This window comes from Salvia splendens, chromosome 19 (assembly GCF_004379255.2).
Source record: "Salvia splendens isolate huo1 chromosome 19, SspV2, whole genome shotgun sequence".
Lineage (NCBI taxonomy): Eukaryota > Viridiplantae > Streptophyta > Magnoliopsida > Lamiales > Lamiaceae > Salvia > Salvia splendens.
The window spans coordinates 14968987-14986478 of NC_056050.1; the positions used below are offsets into that span (position 1 = coordinate 14968987).

General features: G+C 38.8%; 1 protein-coding gene across 2 annotated transcripts; it reads right to left on the minus strand.

Moving 5' to 3' along the window:
- Positions 1–9646: 9646 nt before the first annotated feature.
- On the minus strand, positions 9647–15471 carry LOC121778394 (kinesin-like protein NACK2). Of its 2 annotated transcripts, none has more exons than XM_042175743.1 (15): positions 15282–15471; positions 14799–15052; positions 14616–14705; positions 14441–14541; positions 14244–14357; positions 14092–14173; positions 13877–13944; positions 13321–13380; positions 13113–13237; positions 12494–12689; positions 11966–12103; positions 11792–11881; positions 10739–11629; positions 10150–10466; positions 9647–10063 (listed from the first exon to the last, which is right to left on the minus strand). In XM_042175743.1, exons 2-15 carry the CDS (start codon positions 15019–15021, stop codon positions 9733–9735), a joined length of 2826 nt encoding a protein of 941 aa, XP_042031677.1. In that variant the 5' UTR covers positions 15022–15052; positions 15282–15471; the 3' UTR covers positions 9647–9732. The 2 variants fall into 2 exon arrangements, with proteins under 2 accessions (XP_042031677.1, XP_042031676.1); XM_042175742.1 differs by having other exon boundaries at positions 12494–12692.
- Between the last annotated feature and the right edge of the window lie 2021 nt (positions 15472–17492).

Here is a 17492-nt window from a genome sequence, read left to right on the forward strand (position 1 = left end):
ATAAGTAGGATAGACTGTTATCTTTTTTATTCATTCAATCAATATATGAAATATTCATTCTTTTGGCTCAATTGAGTAGCAAACAAGAAACATCTCCTAAGGTTGCCGACGAGGCTGATCTCGCGCTCAACCACCCTTTTTTGCCGTCCAAGTCACGACCCAACGTTGGGCGCTCGACAACGACGACATCTCGTTTCTTGATTTTGTGTGGAAATCGACGTTAAGGAGGACGGTCCTTAACAACTGGTGCTCTCGTTGAGAGTTGACCCTCCCACCATCTCGAACCGAAGCTACACCGCTGCCCGACGGAAAACATTCCGCGCACAGCAACTGCTTTGGTTGTCGAGTCCCGCCTGTCTGCCGAGCTCTAGCCGCAGGACAACACTACTTATGCAACGCCCGACGGGAAGGATTCCCGCGTGCCGCGTCGAAGTCAAACGATCATCAACCACCACAGCCACGCCTCAGTCCGTCAACATGTCATACGACTACGCCGGCTATTGTCGTCGTCAATACGACTTCCCTCAGGCCACACAGCCATTCCGTCCCTACCAGCCGGCCCAACCTCGCCGTGTAACCAGTTGGGACCCTCCGAGCAGCCGGGTGGAAGTACTCCGTCCGTCGTCGTGGCCTGATCCAGAATCACCCTATGTCTCACACCACTTGGATCCACCTGATCGTCGCCCACGGCCGAGATACCAGCCCATCGGGTACAGCGATCGCACGCAAGACGCTTGGCCCCGACACCGCGGTGGCTACATCGAGAGGGGTGGCCACCTATCTGATCGCGGAGATCATCAGACCCAATTAGGGTTTGATCGCTACCCAACAACCGCAACGCAGCGGCACCGCCCAACGTGCTGGGACCCACCAGCGCAACAGCAGGACCGCGGCTACCTGACCGTTGACCGTCCCCGACGCTCGGAGACGTGCTGGGACCGACCTCGCCCTCGGGAGGAGGTGAGAGCGCGAGTCCAGCCCGCCTCCCACCAGCCACGCTACTCCACCGAAAAGCCAACGCGGGACCTGTACAGTCAGCCCGTGCATGTGACCAGTCAAACTCCGGAGCAGCCACGCCTGCCGCTAATACGAGTCTCCCAGGCGGAGAAGTCAGAACGGTCCAGGTTGGGTCTCTGCTGGCACTGTCCCGAGAAATGGGTGATGGGACATGTGTGTAAACAACGCATTCTCTATTATGCGGATGATGGGGAGGAGTTTGAGGAGAACATTCAAGATGAGAATTTAGCCGAAGAGAAAACTGATAATACTCTCACGATAGTATTCGGTGATGATGTTCCCAATGACATTACCGATGTTCACAATGATGGCGCTCCTCTTGATGTTCCAAACAACGAGTAACCTGGAGAGTTTGTCAAGAACAAAGGGATTGTCAAGAACGACAATGAGTCACCGCAAGTGCTCGTTGGGGTATATGATGAGAAGATTGGTGAAAAGGAGGAGACATTGCTAGAAGATAAAGAGGATGATGGTTCTATTGGTGAAGTGGAGAAGATAATCGCTTCACTCAATGTTGTTCAAGTGTCATCCAAAAATGTTGTTGGAAATTGTTGGGGCAAGAAAGGAGATGGTGCTTACACCGATTTGCCCGTAGTTGCTTGTGTCTATGTGGATTTGAATGTCGGTGATGTTCCAAGTATGAATCATCGATCAACATCGCTCAACAAAGATGCAAGGTTGATCCCTCCGAGTAATGACATGCCATGCTTGGGCATTCTGGGAGGCATGGACAAGCTTTTCGATTTGGCAAGGAATTTTTCCGACAAAGTTGGGTCTCCTTTGTTGATTTTTTATGGAAGTGAAGAAGGGAGACGTTCATCTGTTCGGTGTGTGTTTGATCCAGGAGGAGTTGCCTCGCCGAAGCTTTTGCTTTCAACTCTCCTTTTTGCTTCGTGGTTCCCACCTTGAGGACAAGGTGGATTTTAACCGTGGGGGAGTTGATACGAACCTCTATTATTATTATTTAGTTTAGATATTATATGGATTTAACATATCTTTTTCTATATCTTTGTTTTCTTGTTCATTAAGTCAGTAGCATTATAAATAGGATAGACTGTTATCTTTTTTATTCATTCAATCAATATATGAAATATTCATTCTTTTGGCTCAATTGAGTAGCAAACAAGAAACATCTCCTAAGGTTGCCGACGAGGCTGATCTCGCGCTCAACCGCCCCTTTTTGCTGTCCAAGTCACGACCCAACGTTGGGCGCTCGACAACGACGACATCTCGTTTCTTGATTTTGTGTGGAAATCGACGTTAAGGAGGACGATCCTTAACATACTCCCGCCGTCACTGTGTTATGCCAAGCAAAACTCGGTGTCGGCGCATCGCGCAGCGAATGAGAACACCCCAACGCCCAGCCATTGAGCGCCGATAAGATGTGTAGGGAAGACGAAGTTTGAATTTTGGATTTTTAAACATTTTTAATCTAATTCTAGCCCATTTCCTCTCTCCTTTGCCCCTTCTTCATTGCCCAGTGATAGAATCATACAAGTTTTCTGAGTGATATTTTGCTTTAAATAGATTTCCTTTTTTTTTGGTTGAGTTTAGGTGAGCAGCTGAAATGGAAATAGAGGGTCTAGCGGTATTGGGATTTGGCAGTATTTATCATGCATTTCTGGGACCCGAGACACGTTACACCACGATTTTGAATCAAAAGAGATATTTCAAGAAATGACATATCTATTCAATCTATCAATAACCGAGCCAGATCTATTGTCTAAATGGAAGAATATTTTCGTTGAAAAGTAGTTTTGTACCATCGGCTCAACCATGAAGAATTCCCAAAGGGAGGCATAAATTAAAGAAAGTTCATAAACTATTCTTCATTTGTTTCATTGATTTATCTTTATTAAAATTTGTGGGGCTCGCCAAAAGAAATATTGGTTAACTGATATAATCAAATAGGTCGGATTGTTATAGAATAGTTGTAAAACACATCTAGAGGTCTCTGTATTAATACATTTTATTTCGGTTCTTTTACAATTTTTGTTTTATTAAATCCTTATGCTAATGTATTTTGATTTAAGAGGTTACTTCAGAATTTAATTATTTTTTTGTTAACTAAATCTATTTAATTTTTTTTCTTATTTATTTTGAAATTAATTCAGATGAATATCGACTCAAAAATTATTGAAAAATAATAAATTTATATAATGATACAGCCAATACCAATAAATGTTTCATTTTCCAACGATTCTTAGGCCGATATAAGAAAAATAAATAAATTTAATTTACCAAAGAAAATTTAATTAAATTTTGAAGTCCATTAAATAAAAATCCAACCGAATAACCTCTTAAATCCAAATGAATTAATATAAACTTCTTTAACAATTTTTTATTTCATTATGTCCTAATACTAATGCATTTTGATTTAAGAGGTTCTTTGGTTGAATCTTTATTAACTTAATTAATTTGTTGTTAATTAAATTTATTTATTTTCTTTTTTCTTTTTATTTATTTTGAAATTAATTCAACTAAATACCGACTAAAAAATCATTGAAAAATGTTAAATTTATATGATGATAACAGTATCGATAAATTTTTCATTTTCAAGGCTTCTTAAATCGATATTGTAGTTGAGTTAATTTCATTATATATAAAAAAAAGAAAAATAAATAAGTTTAATTTACAAAAGAAAAGTTAATTAACTTCTGAAGTCCTAATGAAACAAAAAAAAATGTAAAAAGGCCTAATGAAAGAAAATGCATTGGTAATGAACCAATTTGTAGAAAGACAATAAATAAAATTTATAGTACAAGTATCTTTAAATGTGCTTTGCCTAAAAAATAATTCAGGATAATTAGATTCATAATTTTCGTTTCATTAACGGAAATTCAATTCTAATTCTATTTTTGTACTGATTTTTTCAAATTATGGATGGTCACTAAGAAATTACTCCCTCTTGCTCTCATTAATTGTCCCATTTGCCATTTTCATTCGGCTCCATTAATTATCTCATTTCACTTAGATTATATTTGGTAAGTGGACCTTATATTACACTCACTATTTCCACTCACTTTTTCTTCTTAATTTTCTTAAAAAGTCAAACAATTTCTTAAAACTCACACGTTCAAATATGGGACAATTAATGTGATGGGGGAGAGTATTATTTTCTAAAATATTTCAATTTGATGTGTAAAAACACATTTAAATTGGTGGAACCTATAATTCTATTTCAACAACTTCAATTTTTTTTAGATATGAATATTCTTAATCAACGAACTTTTCTAGATATGAAAACTCTTAGAAATTTGTTGGCAATTGAAACTAGAAAAATAACATATAACTGTCCCACATCGGTGTTAAAAAGAAAACTGAAATGCACTGCCGAAAAATAACTCAAACCAAAGCCAAAATTCCTACCTGCCGAAGAACCTCGGCGAAGGATCGAAATGCACTGCTGCAGCAACACAAGCGAACAGCCGAAGGAGTAACGTGTCTGCAGCTCCACCCGTCACAGACAGCAGCGTCGTCGACCACGGCGGCGAAAACAGCAACATCAGTCGGCGTCGACGTCGGCAGCAGCATCCGTCTGAAGCGGCTGTAGCGGCGGCTAGAGCAGCGACAATGGCGGCTGAAGCAGTGGCAGCGGCTGCTCCTGAAGCAACGCCCAAATCGGTTAAATCAATCCGTAACCCGGAACTGATCCCCGGAGTTCGCAAGTGCTCACGCTCACAGATGTACCACAAGCGTGGGCTCTGGGCTATCAAGGACAAAAACGGCGGAAGATTTCCCCAGCATGAGAAGGCCGCAGCAGCGCTGGCAGTGGATGAGAAGCATCCCAAATTCTACCCTGCCGATGACATTAAGAAGCCCCCCTCCATTTTGCAAATAAGCCCCTCAAGTTTAATAAATCCCCAAATCCATCTTTTATCCAAAAACACCCCACCAAAAAATACCTCTCAAAACCGACCCCTAAACTCTCAAATATTCACAGATCCATCCCACCGAAAAAACTAACCTTCGATTTGACCCCAACAGCTCCCACATATTCAAATCACCACCCCACAAAAATCAAAAATTCAAATCAGACCCCTCATTTGCAAAAACCTTGCAAATTACACCCCAATCTTCCAACCACCTCGAAAACAACCCCACCATACCATGTCAAAACCCTTTCGATGCCTTATCATGTTCCTCCTCATCCAACTCCGACCAAAAAGACCCTCACTGGATTTTTGACTGTGGAGCAACCGATACGATCTCATTCGAAGCCTCAGATTTTGTATCTCTTGCCAAATAAAAAAAAACCTATGTCCAAACCGCCAGTGGGGACCTAGCAAAAGTTATGGGGGCTGGCACAATCAACATTTCGCCCACACTATGCCTCTCTAATTGCCTTTTTGTTCCATCTCTGTCTCATAAACTGTTATCAATTAGTCACGTGACCAGAGAACTAAACTGCAAGTTACTAATGCAACCTCGATTTTGCATGTTACAGGATATCAAGACGGGGACGATAGTTGGGCGTGGCACTGAGCGACACGGCCTGTATTATGTGGACGAGATAGCCCAACAGAGTGCTGCGTTGATGCTGACTCCCGGACCGACTGACAGACAGGCTTGGCTTTGGCATCGTCGGTTAGGACACTCGTCTTTGGGGTATTTTCGCCTTCTTTTTCCTAAGTTAGCTAGATCATTGAACTCTTTTCATTGTGATACTTGTGTGTTAGCTAAAAACCATAGACATTCATTCAAGTTAAACAATACAAGAGTGAAATCTCCTTTTGCTTTAGTCCATTCCGATGTTTGGGGTCCGGCACCCATCCCTGGGGGGCAAGGTTTCCGTTATTTTGTTCTCTGTATTGATGACTACTCCCGCATGACCTGGATTTATTTCTTAAAAAATAAACATGACGTGTTTGATAAGTTTGTAGACTTCTATAATCTTGTTCAAACCCAATATAAACACACCATCCAGATCCTTAGGTCCGATAATGGGGGAGAATTTGTCAATCATAAAATGCAAGAATTTTTTAGGAATAAAGGGCTAGTCCACCAAACCTCATGCGCATACAATCCAGAACAAAATGGGGTTGCGGAACGGAAAAACCGTTACATCCTAGAAATCACACGAGCTCTTTTAATTGAGTCCAAAGTACCTAAATCCTTCTGGCCCGAAGCTGTCGCCACTGCCGTATACCTCATCAACCGTCTTCCGACCGGAATACTCAAATTTAAAACTCCCCTCGATACATTTTCCCAACATTTTGAAATCCCATCATCCCCCTCTCTTGAACCTAGAGTCTTCGGGTGCTCGGTCTTTGTTCATATTCCTAAGCAAGACCGTTCCAAATTCAACCCTTGTGCCCTTAAATGTGTATTCCTTGGCTATGGTAAAAATCAGAAAGGCTATCGATGCTATGACCCAAAAACCCGTAGGATACACACCACCATGAATTGCGATTTTGTGGAAGGGGAATATTTCTACACCCAATCTAGTAGTCAGGGGGAGACACAACCTTCAGACAATAGTCCTCACAACGACCTCCTAGATTGGCTGCCAAGTATCCAAAACCACCAGTTAGGGGGAGAGCCTCAACAAGGGAACCACAGATAGGGGAAGATCCACAGCCAAGTCCTGTCACAGACGTTGGTCCACCCGAGGAAGCTAGCAACACCGCCGGGCCGTCAAGTCCTGTAATGCAGAACGAGGAACAAAGTGACACTACCCGACCATCAACCCCGCCTTCGATTCCTGAGGTAATCAGTTCAGATGTTGATACTAATCTTGACAGGAACAGTGAGGACTGTGAAACTAGTGGAGATACACAGGATCCATACGAACTGCCCCCAAGGAGAACAAGAGGGGTACCTCCTAGACGCTACTCACCAGACTGGAAAGGGAGAAAGGCAAAATACACAGTATCCAATATTGCACAGGGTCACTTATCAGAAATGGCCCGGGCCTTCGAAGTGCTTTATATGAGGAAGAAGACATTCCGCAGAAGTTTGAAGAGGCAAGCAAACACAAACACTGGAGAGAAGCTATGAAAAAAGGAAATAGATGCCCTTGTCAAGAATGGCACATGGGAGAAGTGTACGTTGCCAAAAGTAAGAAGCCAGTTGGATATCGGTGGATATTCACCATAAAAAAGAGAGCATATGGTTCAATCGAGAGATACAAGGCGGGACTCGTGGCAAAAGGATACACCCAAGTGTACGGAGTGGATTACGAAGAGACGTTCTCCCCAGTGGCTAAGATGGAGACTGTTCGAGCACTACTATCTGTAGCAGCGTTCAAAGACTGGAATCTACACCAGTTTGATGTGACGAACGCCTTCCTACATGGAGAGCTAGAACAGAATAAAGAAGTATACATGGAGGTCCCACCAGGCTTCGCCGGAGAATTTGGAGAAGGGGAAGTCTGTCGACTGCGGAAAACCTTGTATGGGTTGAAGCAGTCCCCCCGGGTCTAGTTCGGCCGGTTCTGCCAAGCCATGTTTAAGCACGGATTCCAACAATGCCAGTCTGATCACACACTCTTCACAAAAAGGAGAGACAACAAGGTAACATGTCTGATTATCTATGTTGATGACATGATCATCACTGGAGATGATGTAGAGGAAATCCAGAAATTGAAGGAAAATCTGTTCAAGGAATTTGAGATGAAAGATTTAGGAGCACTGAAGTACTTCTTGGGGATAGAAGTGTTGAGATCCAAACACGGAATATTCCTAAGGCAGAAAAAGTATGTCCTAGACCTGTTAGCTGAAACTGGTCTCCTCGAATGCAAGCCAACTGACGCTCCAATGATTCCCAACCATGGCTTGAAGCTAGAAGACGGAGTGGAACTCGCTGACCGAGAAAGGTACCAACGGCTGGTCGGAAAACTCATTTATCTCTCACATACTAGACCTGACCTTGCATATGCCGTAGGCATCGTGAGCCAGTTCATGCACAAACCTCAAGCTAATCACATGGAAGCCGCTTTAAGGATAGTGCGTTACTTGAAAGGCACTACAGGATATAGAGTATTCCTAGCAAAACGAGAAGACCTGGAGATTGATGGATACACTGATGCTGACTGGGCAAGTAATCCGGTGGACAGAAAATCTACAGGGGGCTACTTCACGTTTATAGGGGGAAACTTGGTTACGTGGAGGAGTAAGAAACAAAAGGTAGTGGCCCTATCAAGTGCCGAAGCCGAGTTTCGAGGAATGAAAAGTGGACTCATGGAAATCCTATGGCTAAGAAGGCTACTTACAGAAATTGGCTTCCCACCTACTAGAAAGAGCCAATTGTTCTGTGATAACAAGACTGCGATTAACATCTCTGAAAATCTAGTGCAACATGACAGAATAAAGCATGTGGAAGTTGATCGGCACTTCATTAAAGAAAATTGGAAGGAGGAATTATTGAGTTCCCATTTGTCCATTCGGAAGAGCAACTTGCAGACATCCTAACCAAGGCAGTTCACCCAAAAATCTTTAAAGAAGTATTGACCAAGTTAAGCATTGGAGATACCATTGCTCAACTTGAGGGGGAGTGTCAAATATACCAAAGTCAAGACTTACCAAAGGAAGAGAAGTAATTAGTGGAGAATGATATGTAATTGATATGGAATTAATGTGAAATACATAGTCCTAGAATAGATTGATCTAATACCAAAAATTACATTGTAATCTTCCCTTTAAGTAGAGTGAGGAACCGTGTGATTATGATCATCAAATACAATAACAATCATCTTCTCCAAACATCTTTCTCACTTTGTACAAATCCTATGAATCGCCTAACTCTCGATTACCATCGTTAAGAATAGGTATCAGAGCGGGTCGCCGACTGTGGGTCAAATGTAACTGACCCAGCAGTATATCTGGGCTAAAACCGAAAAACTGACTGACCCAACAGTATATTTGGGCTTAAAATTTGGGTCAGTGGTCCAACCGATCGGAAAAAAAAAATTGGGCTAGTTGTCCAATCGATCAGAAAAAAAGTCCAACCCCTCCAAGTTCACCTTGAAGGGTTTGAGGGAGAGTGTTGGCAATTGAAACTAGAAAAATAACATATAACTGTCCCACATCGGTGTTAAAAAGAAAACTGAAACTAATATATAAATCCCAACTGAAACTAATATATAAATCCCATGGGCCACTCCTCCTATCACTAATTGGTTTTAGGATGGAACCCATGGATTTCTATCAAAATTAACGATCGTTTACAACACAAGATAAAACTAACCACTTCAAATTTACTATTTTTAATAATTATTTAAATATCATATTTATCATTAACTCTTCATTGTATTTGAGCTCACGAAATTCATTCCTGGATCCGTCGTTGGTTGTAGATGGCGCAAAACTTGTAGTTTTCGAGGCTCACTAGGTCGAAATGAGGCCAAATGTTTTCAAAAATGCGAGTGTCGGATATATCGTTAGAAAGTTAGATTTTGTCCAACGACAACACGGAGATGTGTAATATTCCCTTAGGCGTGTTTAGCCTACAAGGTTCAATGTTACTGTGCTAATAAAAAGAAATGTAATTCTGAAACTCACATTGCTCACCATTTCTGGATTACTTAAGAATACATTATGGAATTATCATTTTTAATTCCATGACTATTTTATCATGCTATACAGGTTTAGGTAACTAAATAACATAACGACTGTCGAAGTAGCCAACAAACAAAAAATATGCAAATTTATTACTAGTACTTTTGATTGGCAATATCAGTGGCAGGAAATTCTAAAATGGCATCTACTTTTACATTCACAGATGAAGTAAGTTTGATATCAAATTCCACCCCATCCATGTCTTCTTATCACTAAGTGGCACAAAATTGAGAGCAAACATTTCCTTCGAAATGGGCTGCGACGATTCACAGTAGCCAACAAGCTTGGCCACCACTTCTGTACTCTCCTTCACATGCTGCATATCGAGAGGATCCGTCCATAGCTTGTTCACAAGCTGCAGCCTCCTCCTCTGCTTCCCCTCGGGCGGGATCTCCCATTTCAGGTACAGCATCTCTCTCTCGTCCACACTTAGTTTCGAGCTCACCCTCTTGGCTAAATACTCCCTCTCTTGTTTAAGGGCCTTGATGCTGAGTTCAAGAAAACAACGTTATTCATTTTTATCAACTTAGGGGGCAAATGTTGTTAGTTAGAAGATGTCATGCGAGGAACGTACCTTGATGACACTGAGCTAGCAGGGTCATCACCTAAGAGTGCAGGGCTGGCATTGCCAAGGTCATCGAGATGCTGCTCCAGCCATGTCAGCCTTCTGAGCTCGACTTCCATGTAAATCTGATCACAGGGATCTCCTTTGAATAACAGATAGAACTGAGTGCGGTGCACAATTGAGACATGGCAGACATGCCAAAGCATTATGAGATCCTTCCTTTTCTCTTCAAAAATGACCGTGTTCCATGGCATAGGAGAAGATATGTCGACTCTCTCAGCCTCATCTTCAGTTAAAGCCTCGTTCGCCTCCTCTAGTTCCAAGACCTGAACAAATATTCTATGAATTAGATCATGACATATGTTTGTACAATCACCCGTTTCTGCAAATCCACAATGCATACCAACTTGTTTGAAATAAGGTACTAAAAGTACTAAAACAAGAGGGCAGGGGGAAACAAGAAGACAAGCAACTATCATGAGACTTAAACATCTGCTCATTTGGAATTAACATATCTCGCAATAAAGTAAAAAGTTTCCTAGGAAACTACAGATTAATAGCACAAAAGAGGAAGGGCACAAACAAATTAAAATTCTACCTGGCAAACAAGTAGCTGTTTCTGGTATTGTAGCTTTGCAACCCGTTCTTTCAGCTCAATAATGTAAGATTTAATACTTTGTATGTTGTCCTCAGTTGCCTGCTTAAACATCCTCTGCATTTTCTTCACATTGATGGAGCTCGATTGCTTCTTGGCAGACATGTTTTCTCTTAATGCAGAACCATAATTTTCATCAGCATTAGAGATCCTCTTTTGCCTGGGGGTTGAGTCTGCACCAGAAAAGACACCATTTCTCTCTGGGGTTCTATTTTCAATATCATGTTCCATTACTTTGTGAGACGAACCCGTTGTAGAGCATGGTGATCGTATTAGATTTTGCATGTTAGCTGCATTGCTCAAGCTGAATGGAAGGCCCTTTTTCTTTTTGCTCTTTGACTCGGGAGTCTCCTCACAGGTTGGAAGGTTCATAACTAGTTTCTCTATGGATCTCTGGACGTTCTCAAGCTTCTTTTCAAGAACAGAGATATCACCTTCTTGAGAATGCAACCGTGCAATCTCTTCTCTTAAGGTAGCTTTATCTTTTACGCAAACCATGTCCGGAGTGAAACTTGCTGCATGCATAGCTTTGATTTCTGATAGCGTCTTAGCAATCGTTTCAGCAGTATCATGATTTCCAATCCTCTGAGAAGCAACCTCCTTGTGAAGAAGCTCCAGCGTACGAGTTGCTTCTTCACCAAGTTGCCTTTGTCTTGTCTCCAGCTTTCTTATTTCAGTAACTAACATTACTGTAGAATTTACTGATTTTCCTCCTATGTTTTTCACCCTGCGTTCCTTGAGTTTTGAATCACCGTTTTGAGAAAGAAGGTCATTTTCAGTGCTAAAGGAGAGCCGCTTAACTGCATGGCAAGAAGCTCCATGATGGCCAGAAGCCTGCAGTAGATTAAATTTACAAAATTATGGAACAGGAGATAGTGGTGAAGAGAAATGCGGATTAGATATCCTGTATTAGATAGATATGGATGCATGTAAACTCTCAGTTTTTAATTGGTTGAGGGGGAAGGGGGTTGGAGGGAGAAACGTAGGTGACCGTACCTTTTGTTCTTTGTGTGAGCTTTTTTCTAGCTCAAGTTGTGATTGAGCAAGGTCTCTCTGTCGCTTCAGCTCAGAAATTTCTCTTTCCATCTGCATACAAACACTAAGATCTGGATTTGTATTTCCTTTTAAGAGGATGTCTCAGACCTTATATTTCAAGTAATCCTTATATACCTGCTTAATCTTCATGTCCTTTTCCCTCAGCAAAGATCTTACAGTTGAGGATGCAGGTGGCTCGGGGCTCCGGAGCTCTGCTTCCAGTCTAGCAACTTCCTCTTTAAGGTGCTTAACTAATTGCTTCTTCTCAACAACCTAAATTTAAAAAAGGGGATCATTATTAAATGATTTGAACCCTGGATGAGGCAGGAAAGAACTATAATAGTTACAATAAACCCAATCTCTCAATATATTAACGCAAATCCACATATGAGTTAGTGACTACAGCTACAATGCAGAACATGCCAGTTACAATGATGCAAGCAAAAATCACTCGGACCTACCTACATTATAAAAATCAATCCAATTAGCAATTTCTTAACTTGTTTCCTAAGAAGATATCTTAGAGATTCTGAAAAGAACCTAAGGAAATAGGGATGAACTCATGTTATCAGCTGAAAGATAGGGCCAGATTCAATATTACCAAAAAGTTAATATGTAATGCAATTGCAAATGCATGAGTAGTGCAGTTTTTTTTATCAATACCATGTTAACTTGGGCACTGTTTGTAACTTCCTTTGCACTTGTTGCAAATGAAAGTGTATTTCTTGATTGCTCCACATGGCTCAAAGCAGGACTGATGGTGCATATAATTGCTGTTCGTGCATTTCCTCCAAGTGATGTCTGCAATATTCTTGTGAGTTTTGAATCTCGGTAAGGAATGTGACCGCTTCTCTTTCCACTACTGCAACATAAGAATAGAAAAAAAACATGATCATTAGTCCTTGATTCCTAAAAGTATTTTCTGTATCACATACTTATCAGAAAGAGCAATAACTGGGCGTCCAACAAGAGTCATCGTCGATACAGCAGAATTATTATTATTATTATTATTATTATTATTATTATTATTATTATTATTATTATTATTATTATTATTCTTATTATTATTACTACTATAGGTTAACGTAAGGCGCAAGAAATTCCTGTTTCATAGTTCTTTCCTCATTGATATATTTTGGGTATCAGATTGGTACAGCTAATGCACATTTTATGTAAAGAGCAGGGAATCAAGTGTATACAAGTTGAACATCTTAAAGTTTTCTGGTGCAACTTTTCGAAGAAAAATATATAACTACACATGATACTCATGATTCTTGCAGACCTTAGCTTTCTGATTACAGTTGTCAATGTCAGTAGGCTTCTATTAATGTGACTCCCTTCCTTCAACCTTGTACCATCTGTATTTGCTTGAGTGGCACGCTCACTTCCCGCAAGATCCACAAGATTCTGTAGTAGTATACCGGTCAGTGTTAAATTATCTAATAATCTTTAACAATGAATGATACAGAGTGAGGTGAAGTTACACATACCAAACTGGCTAGAAATGATTTCACACATCCTGAGTCTTCGCGAAGACTGCTTTCAATTGTCTGAAACCAAAAAGTTTTAAAAAATGAGCAGAAGACTTGGATGTATAAACAGTTAGTCACTTCTAATATTCATAATACTTCACATGATCTATTAACAAGGAAACTCAAATTATATGTAAACAAGAGAACAAAACAACAGGTCTTTTACATGGTTAAGCTATTTAGAGTATTGTTCCTCTTCAATTGAACAGTTTTAAATGAGCACCCATGATTAGCAATGATCCCAGTTATGCAGTTGATTTATCACATATAGTGCCATGCAATGATGCAAATATAAAAGAATTGTTTATTGCTTGACTTCGAAAAGAAAAATCAACGGGATGTAAAATTTCCAAAATAAAATACTAGGAAGTTCAAAGTTTGGGTGAACTATCTTAGTAAATTTAGCAAGAGCAAGACTGGTCAAATGTATGCTGTGCAACATACACATGTTTCCGGGTTCCGATGGCTCTAGCAAGAGAAGTCAGCTGGCTATAAGGAACCTGAAAATACATACCAGCCTGATTATCTGATGTGACCTTGAACTTCTATCATTCAGAGAGGTTTCGCCGATCTGCCTTTGTGCTGCACCAATGTAACTTGTAAAATTTGATGCATACGATTTGTAATCAATTTATCATACACTAGTTTAATCAATGTAATCAAGAAACAAAAATAAACATGAGAAGATTAAAAAAACAAATACTCAAAGTACTTATTACTCTGGACCACCTTCACAAATGCTTATCAGGTGCCTCAAATGCTGGTCATCCTTCACAACCTCTTCAATCAACTTATCCACAACGGTTCCTCTCTGCATGATCAAAGAAACATTAGACTACAAAAATCTGCTGAATATAATATGCACATTGGCAACAAGATACCTCTGGGTCATCCAGCAGGCGGAGGGGCCCAGACTCCCTGTTCAGTAGATCCACAACAGTTTCATTATAAATCTCCAAGGCAGAGAACTTGAGCAGAAATTCTCTCTCAGGAGTCTGTCAGAGAACAAAACTGAGCTTCAGAGAATATAAGAAAATTCATTAGCTAGAAAATTAAATTAAAAATGGTCACATCTTACAATTTTAATGTACTTGTAAATGTCTTCTACTGCATCTTCTGCCACACCCCTCATTGTGAATGTCTTCCCACTGCTAGTCTGCCCATATGCAAAGATTGTTGCTGTGGGAGTAACATTACAAATCAATAAGAAAGAAACCACCATTTACAGTAAAAATACTCCACGAATCATTTACCATTAATTCCACCGAGAGCTGACAAAGCAACATCTCTGGCACCTTCTTCATAAACCTTTCGCGTAGGACAAGTCGGATAAAAAACCTTATCTGGCAAGAAACATTTTAAGTTTCAGATATTACATATAAGAAACAATATGACAACCAAAATCTCCTATAGATTGCTTTGGTTAGTGAGTGTACCAAATGTGTATGAACCCCCATGTCTCTCATGATATAGATTCTTCGAAACAATGGTAGTGTGGTCGGTGATATCCCACGCAACCAGATCATACGAAGCTATCTCTTTCGAGCTCAGTGGCCTCATCCGCACAGTCACTAAAATATTTTCCTCCCGGACTTTTGGACAGCCAGGAGTACATGCCGGTGACCTCTTGATCTTAGACGATGGTGTCACTATTGCCATCTTCAGCAAACAGATACTTTCTTGGCAGAATCTAAAATTAAGAAAGAATTATCAAAAATTTACTTTTCACAAGAAACCTAATTTCCACGTTCAATAACAAATCCAACGAATTCCAAATTCTCAAAAATTGCACTTTGTTCCACCCAAAATGCATAATTTCCCCCAATCAAAGTGTAATAATCTATAATCTTCAGCAAGATGGTTCAGAAATGTAAAAAAATGGTGGAAGGAGATAACGATTTTAGAGATTATTGACTTACATCTGAGAGGAACCCAAAGAATTCCGATCGGTACCATCAACCAGAAGATTTTGCCCAGGATTTCAAGAGTTTGAAATGCAAGGATTCGAGAAGTGGTAGTTGGATTCTTTCCTTTTTCCGCTTTGTTGAAAGATTATTTTGTAGCACAAACTCCAGTTTTCAGGTGAAAAAATGAAATTGGGCAAAAATGGAAAACTGAGAGAGCTCCTGAGAATCTATAGTTGAATTTCAAAAAAATTACAAAATGTGAATTTTATATAACGGCTAGTAATTTTAAAATAGTATTTTTTAATTTAAAATTAATTAAATAAAATTAGAATCGATATAAACAATGAACAAAATAACTAACGAAATTTGAATTATATGAGAATTTAACATATATACAAATTAATATAAAAAAATAATAAATTTGAACAAATTACAAAATATAATATTCAAATATTAAATCATGGAATAGAAGATAAAATCTATCACAACAAAGAATTAAACAAAAGGGTAATTACTCATAATTTTTAAAAACATCTTTATACACCACATTAATTTTAAAATTAAAAGAACCATCAACCTCGTCATTACAAACTAAAACCTTCCATTCTTCACAACTCGTCACACTCCAACATGGGCAGACCTTAATCCAATTTTTTTTAAAATTTTTTTCTATTACAACATTTTAAAATTTATTCATATTTTGTAAATATTAGTATAAAAAAAGCTCTTAACAATAATTTAAATTAGCTGAAAATTTATTTTTAAATAAAATTTTGAAAATTTAGTCTCATGTTCATTTTTGCATCCGCCCCTACTCTCCAATAGAACTCAAAGGTAAAATAACTCATTTCCCTTGTTTAAAGTCATTCGTCTCACCTAAATACTACCGTAACTTTAAAAAGGAACAAAATTATTTTCAACATAAAATCAATAACCAATATACATAGCAACTTTTGGTAATTTGTATGGTTCTCAATCAAATTTAAAAACAAACTACATTCGATTTTACCAATAACAGTAATATTTTCATGACTCGACCTAGAAATCGGTCGGTTATAGTTCCAACATAAATTTTATAACATGGATCAATTATAAAGTACTAACATAAATAGACTAAAATTCTAATCATTACTATTAAAAATACTATAATGATTAAAATATAAAAGAAAAAAAATTGTGGTAACATCATCTAAAAAGTATAAATATAGGAGTAATAAATAAAAGCAGATGAAAAAAGAAAAATTATCAATAAGTTCATATAATATTTAAAATAGATATGATGGTGTTGACTGTTAGTTTTTTTTACGCGAACCGTAAAAAAAAGGACTACTTCGTCCACATTTTCATTTGATATGGACCTGTTTTTCAAAAAGTGAATGTTTTGAAACAAATTCGTATTTTGGTCATATGTTAAGACTAAAACTGACCTGTACTCTTTATCAAAATTGATAAATTAATAAGGTGAAAGAAACAAAATATATAGTTAAGAAAATGGAAAGAAATGAAAAACATAATTAAAAAAATGAAAAGGATGGAAAAATATAATTATTAATATCAAATATATAATGCTGCGTCAAGATTGATTTCTATTTAGAAAATAAAAAATATATATTTATACAATATTAAAAATATATTATTATGCATATATTTTGTTATAAAAATGCATAGCTAGTTTCGTTTAGCAAGTTGTATAGTTTTCAACTGCCTTAGTAGGAAATCCATAACTAAATCCCACCATGTTTATTCCAACACTAAGCATTTCACATAGAAAACCAGCAATATTGCTATTGAGTTGAATATGTGCAAAGTATTACGGGCTTTGCTAATGGGTTACTCTCGGTAATATTTCGTTTGAACACCTGGAGAGAAAACACTATATGTTAATATTGTCTCTATGAATATTCTTCTAGCAGCTGAGATTAACATTTGTAGTTACAACCATTTGCATACTACACTTTTAATCTCCATACAGAATAAATATAATCTATAATTAACCATACTAATAATAATAAATACTGAAAAAGGTTAAATGATATGGATTATGATATGACGAAGGACCCGTTGAATATATTGATCCAAGAACACCACGTATAAGGATTGGCAGCGGACTCCCTTGATTGAGAAACTGGTTTGATCCACCCCAAGAGCTTATAAAACCTCAACCCGTTGGCTATATGATCAGCCAAGAACCTCGGTATGGTTGAACGCCACAAGATCTTGCTC

Coding starts and splice junctions, on each gene's coding strand:
- LOC121778394 (XM_042175742.1), bottom strand. CDS start 15,021: ATGGCAATAGTGACACCATCGTCTAAGATCAAGAGGTCACCGGCATGT. Junction 14,358..14,440: donor TTTACAAGTACATTAAAATT/GTAAGATGTGAC, acceptor GTTCTCTGACAG/ACTCCTGAGAGAGAATTTCT. Junction 13,238..13,320: donor AATCATTTCTAGCCAGTTTG/GTATGTGTAACT, acceptor ATACTACTACAG/AATCTTGTGGATCTTGCGGG.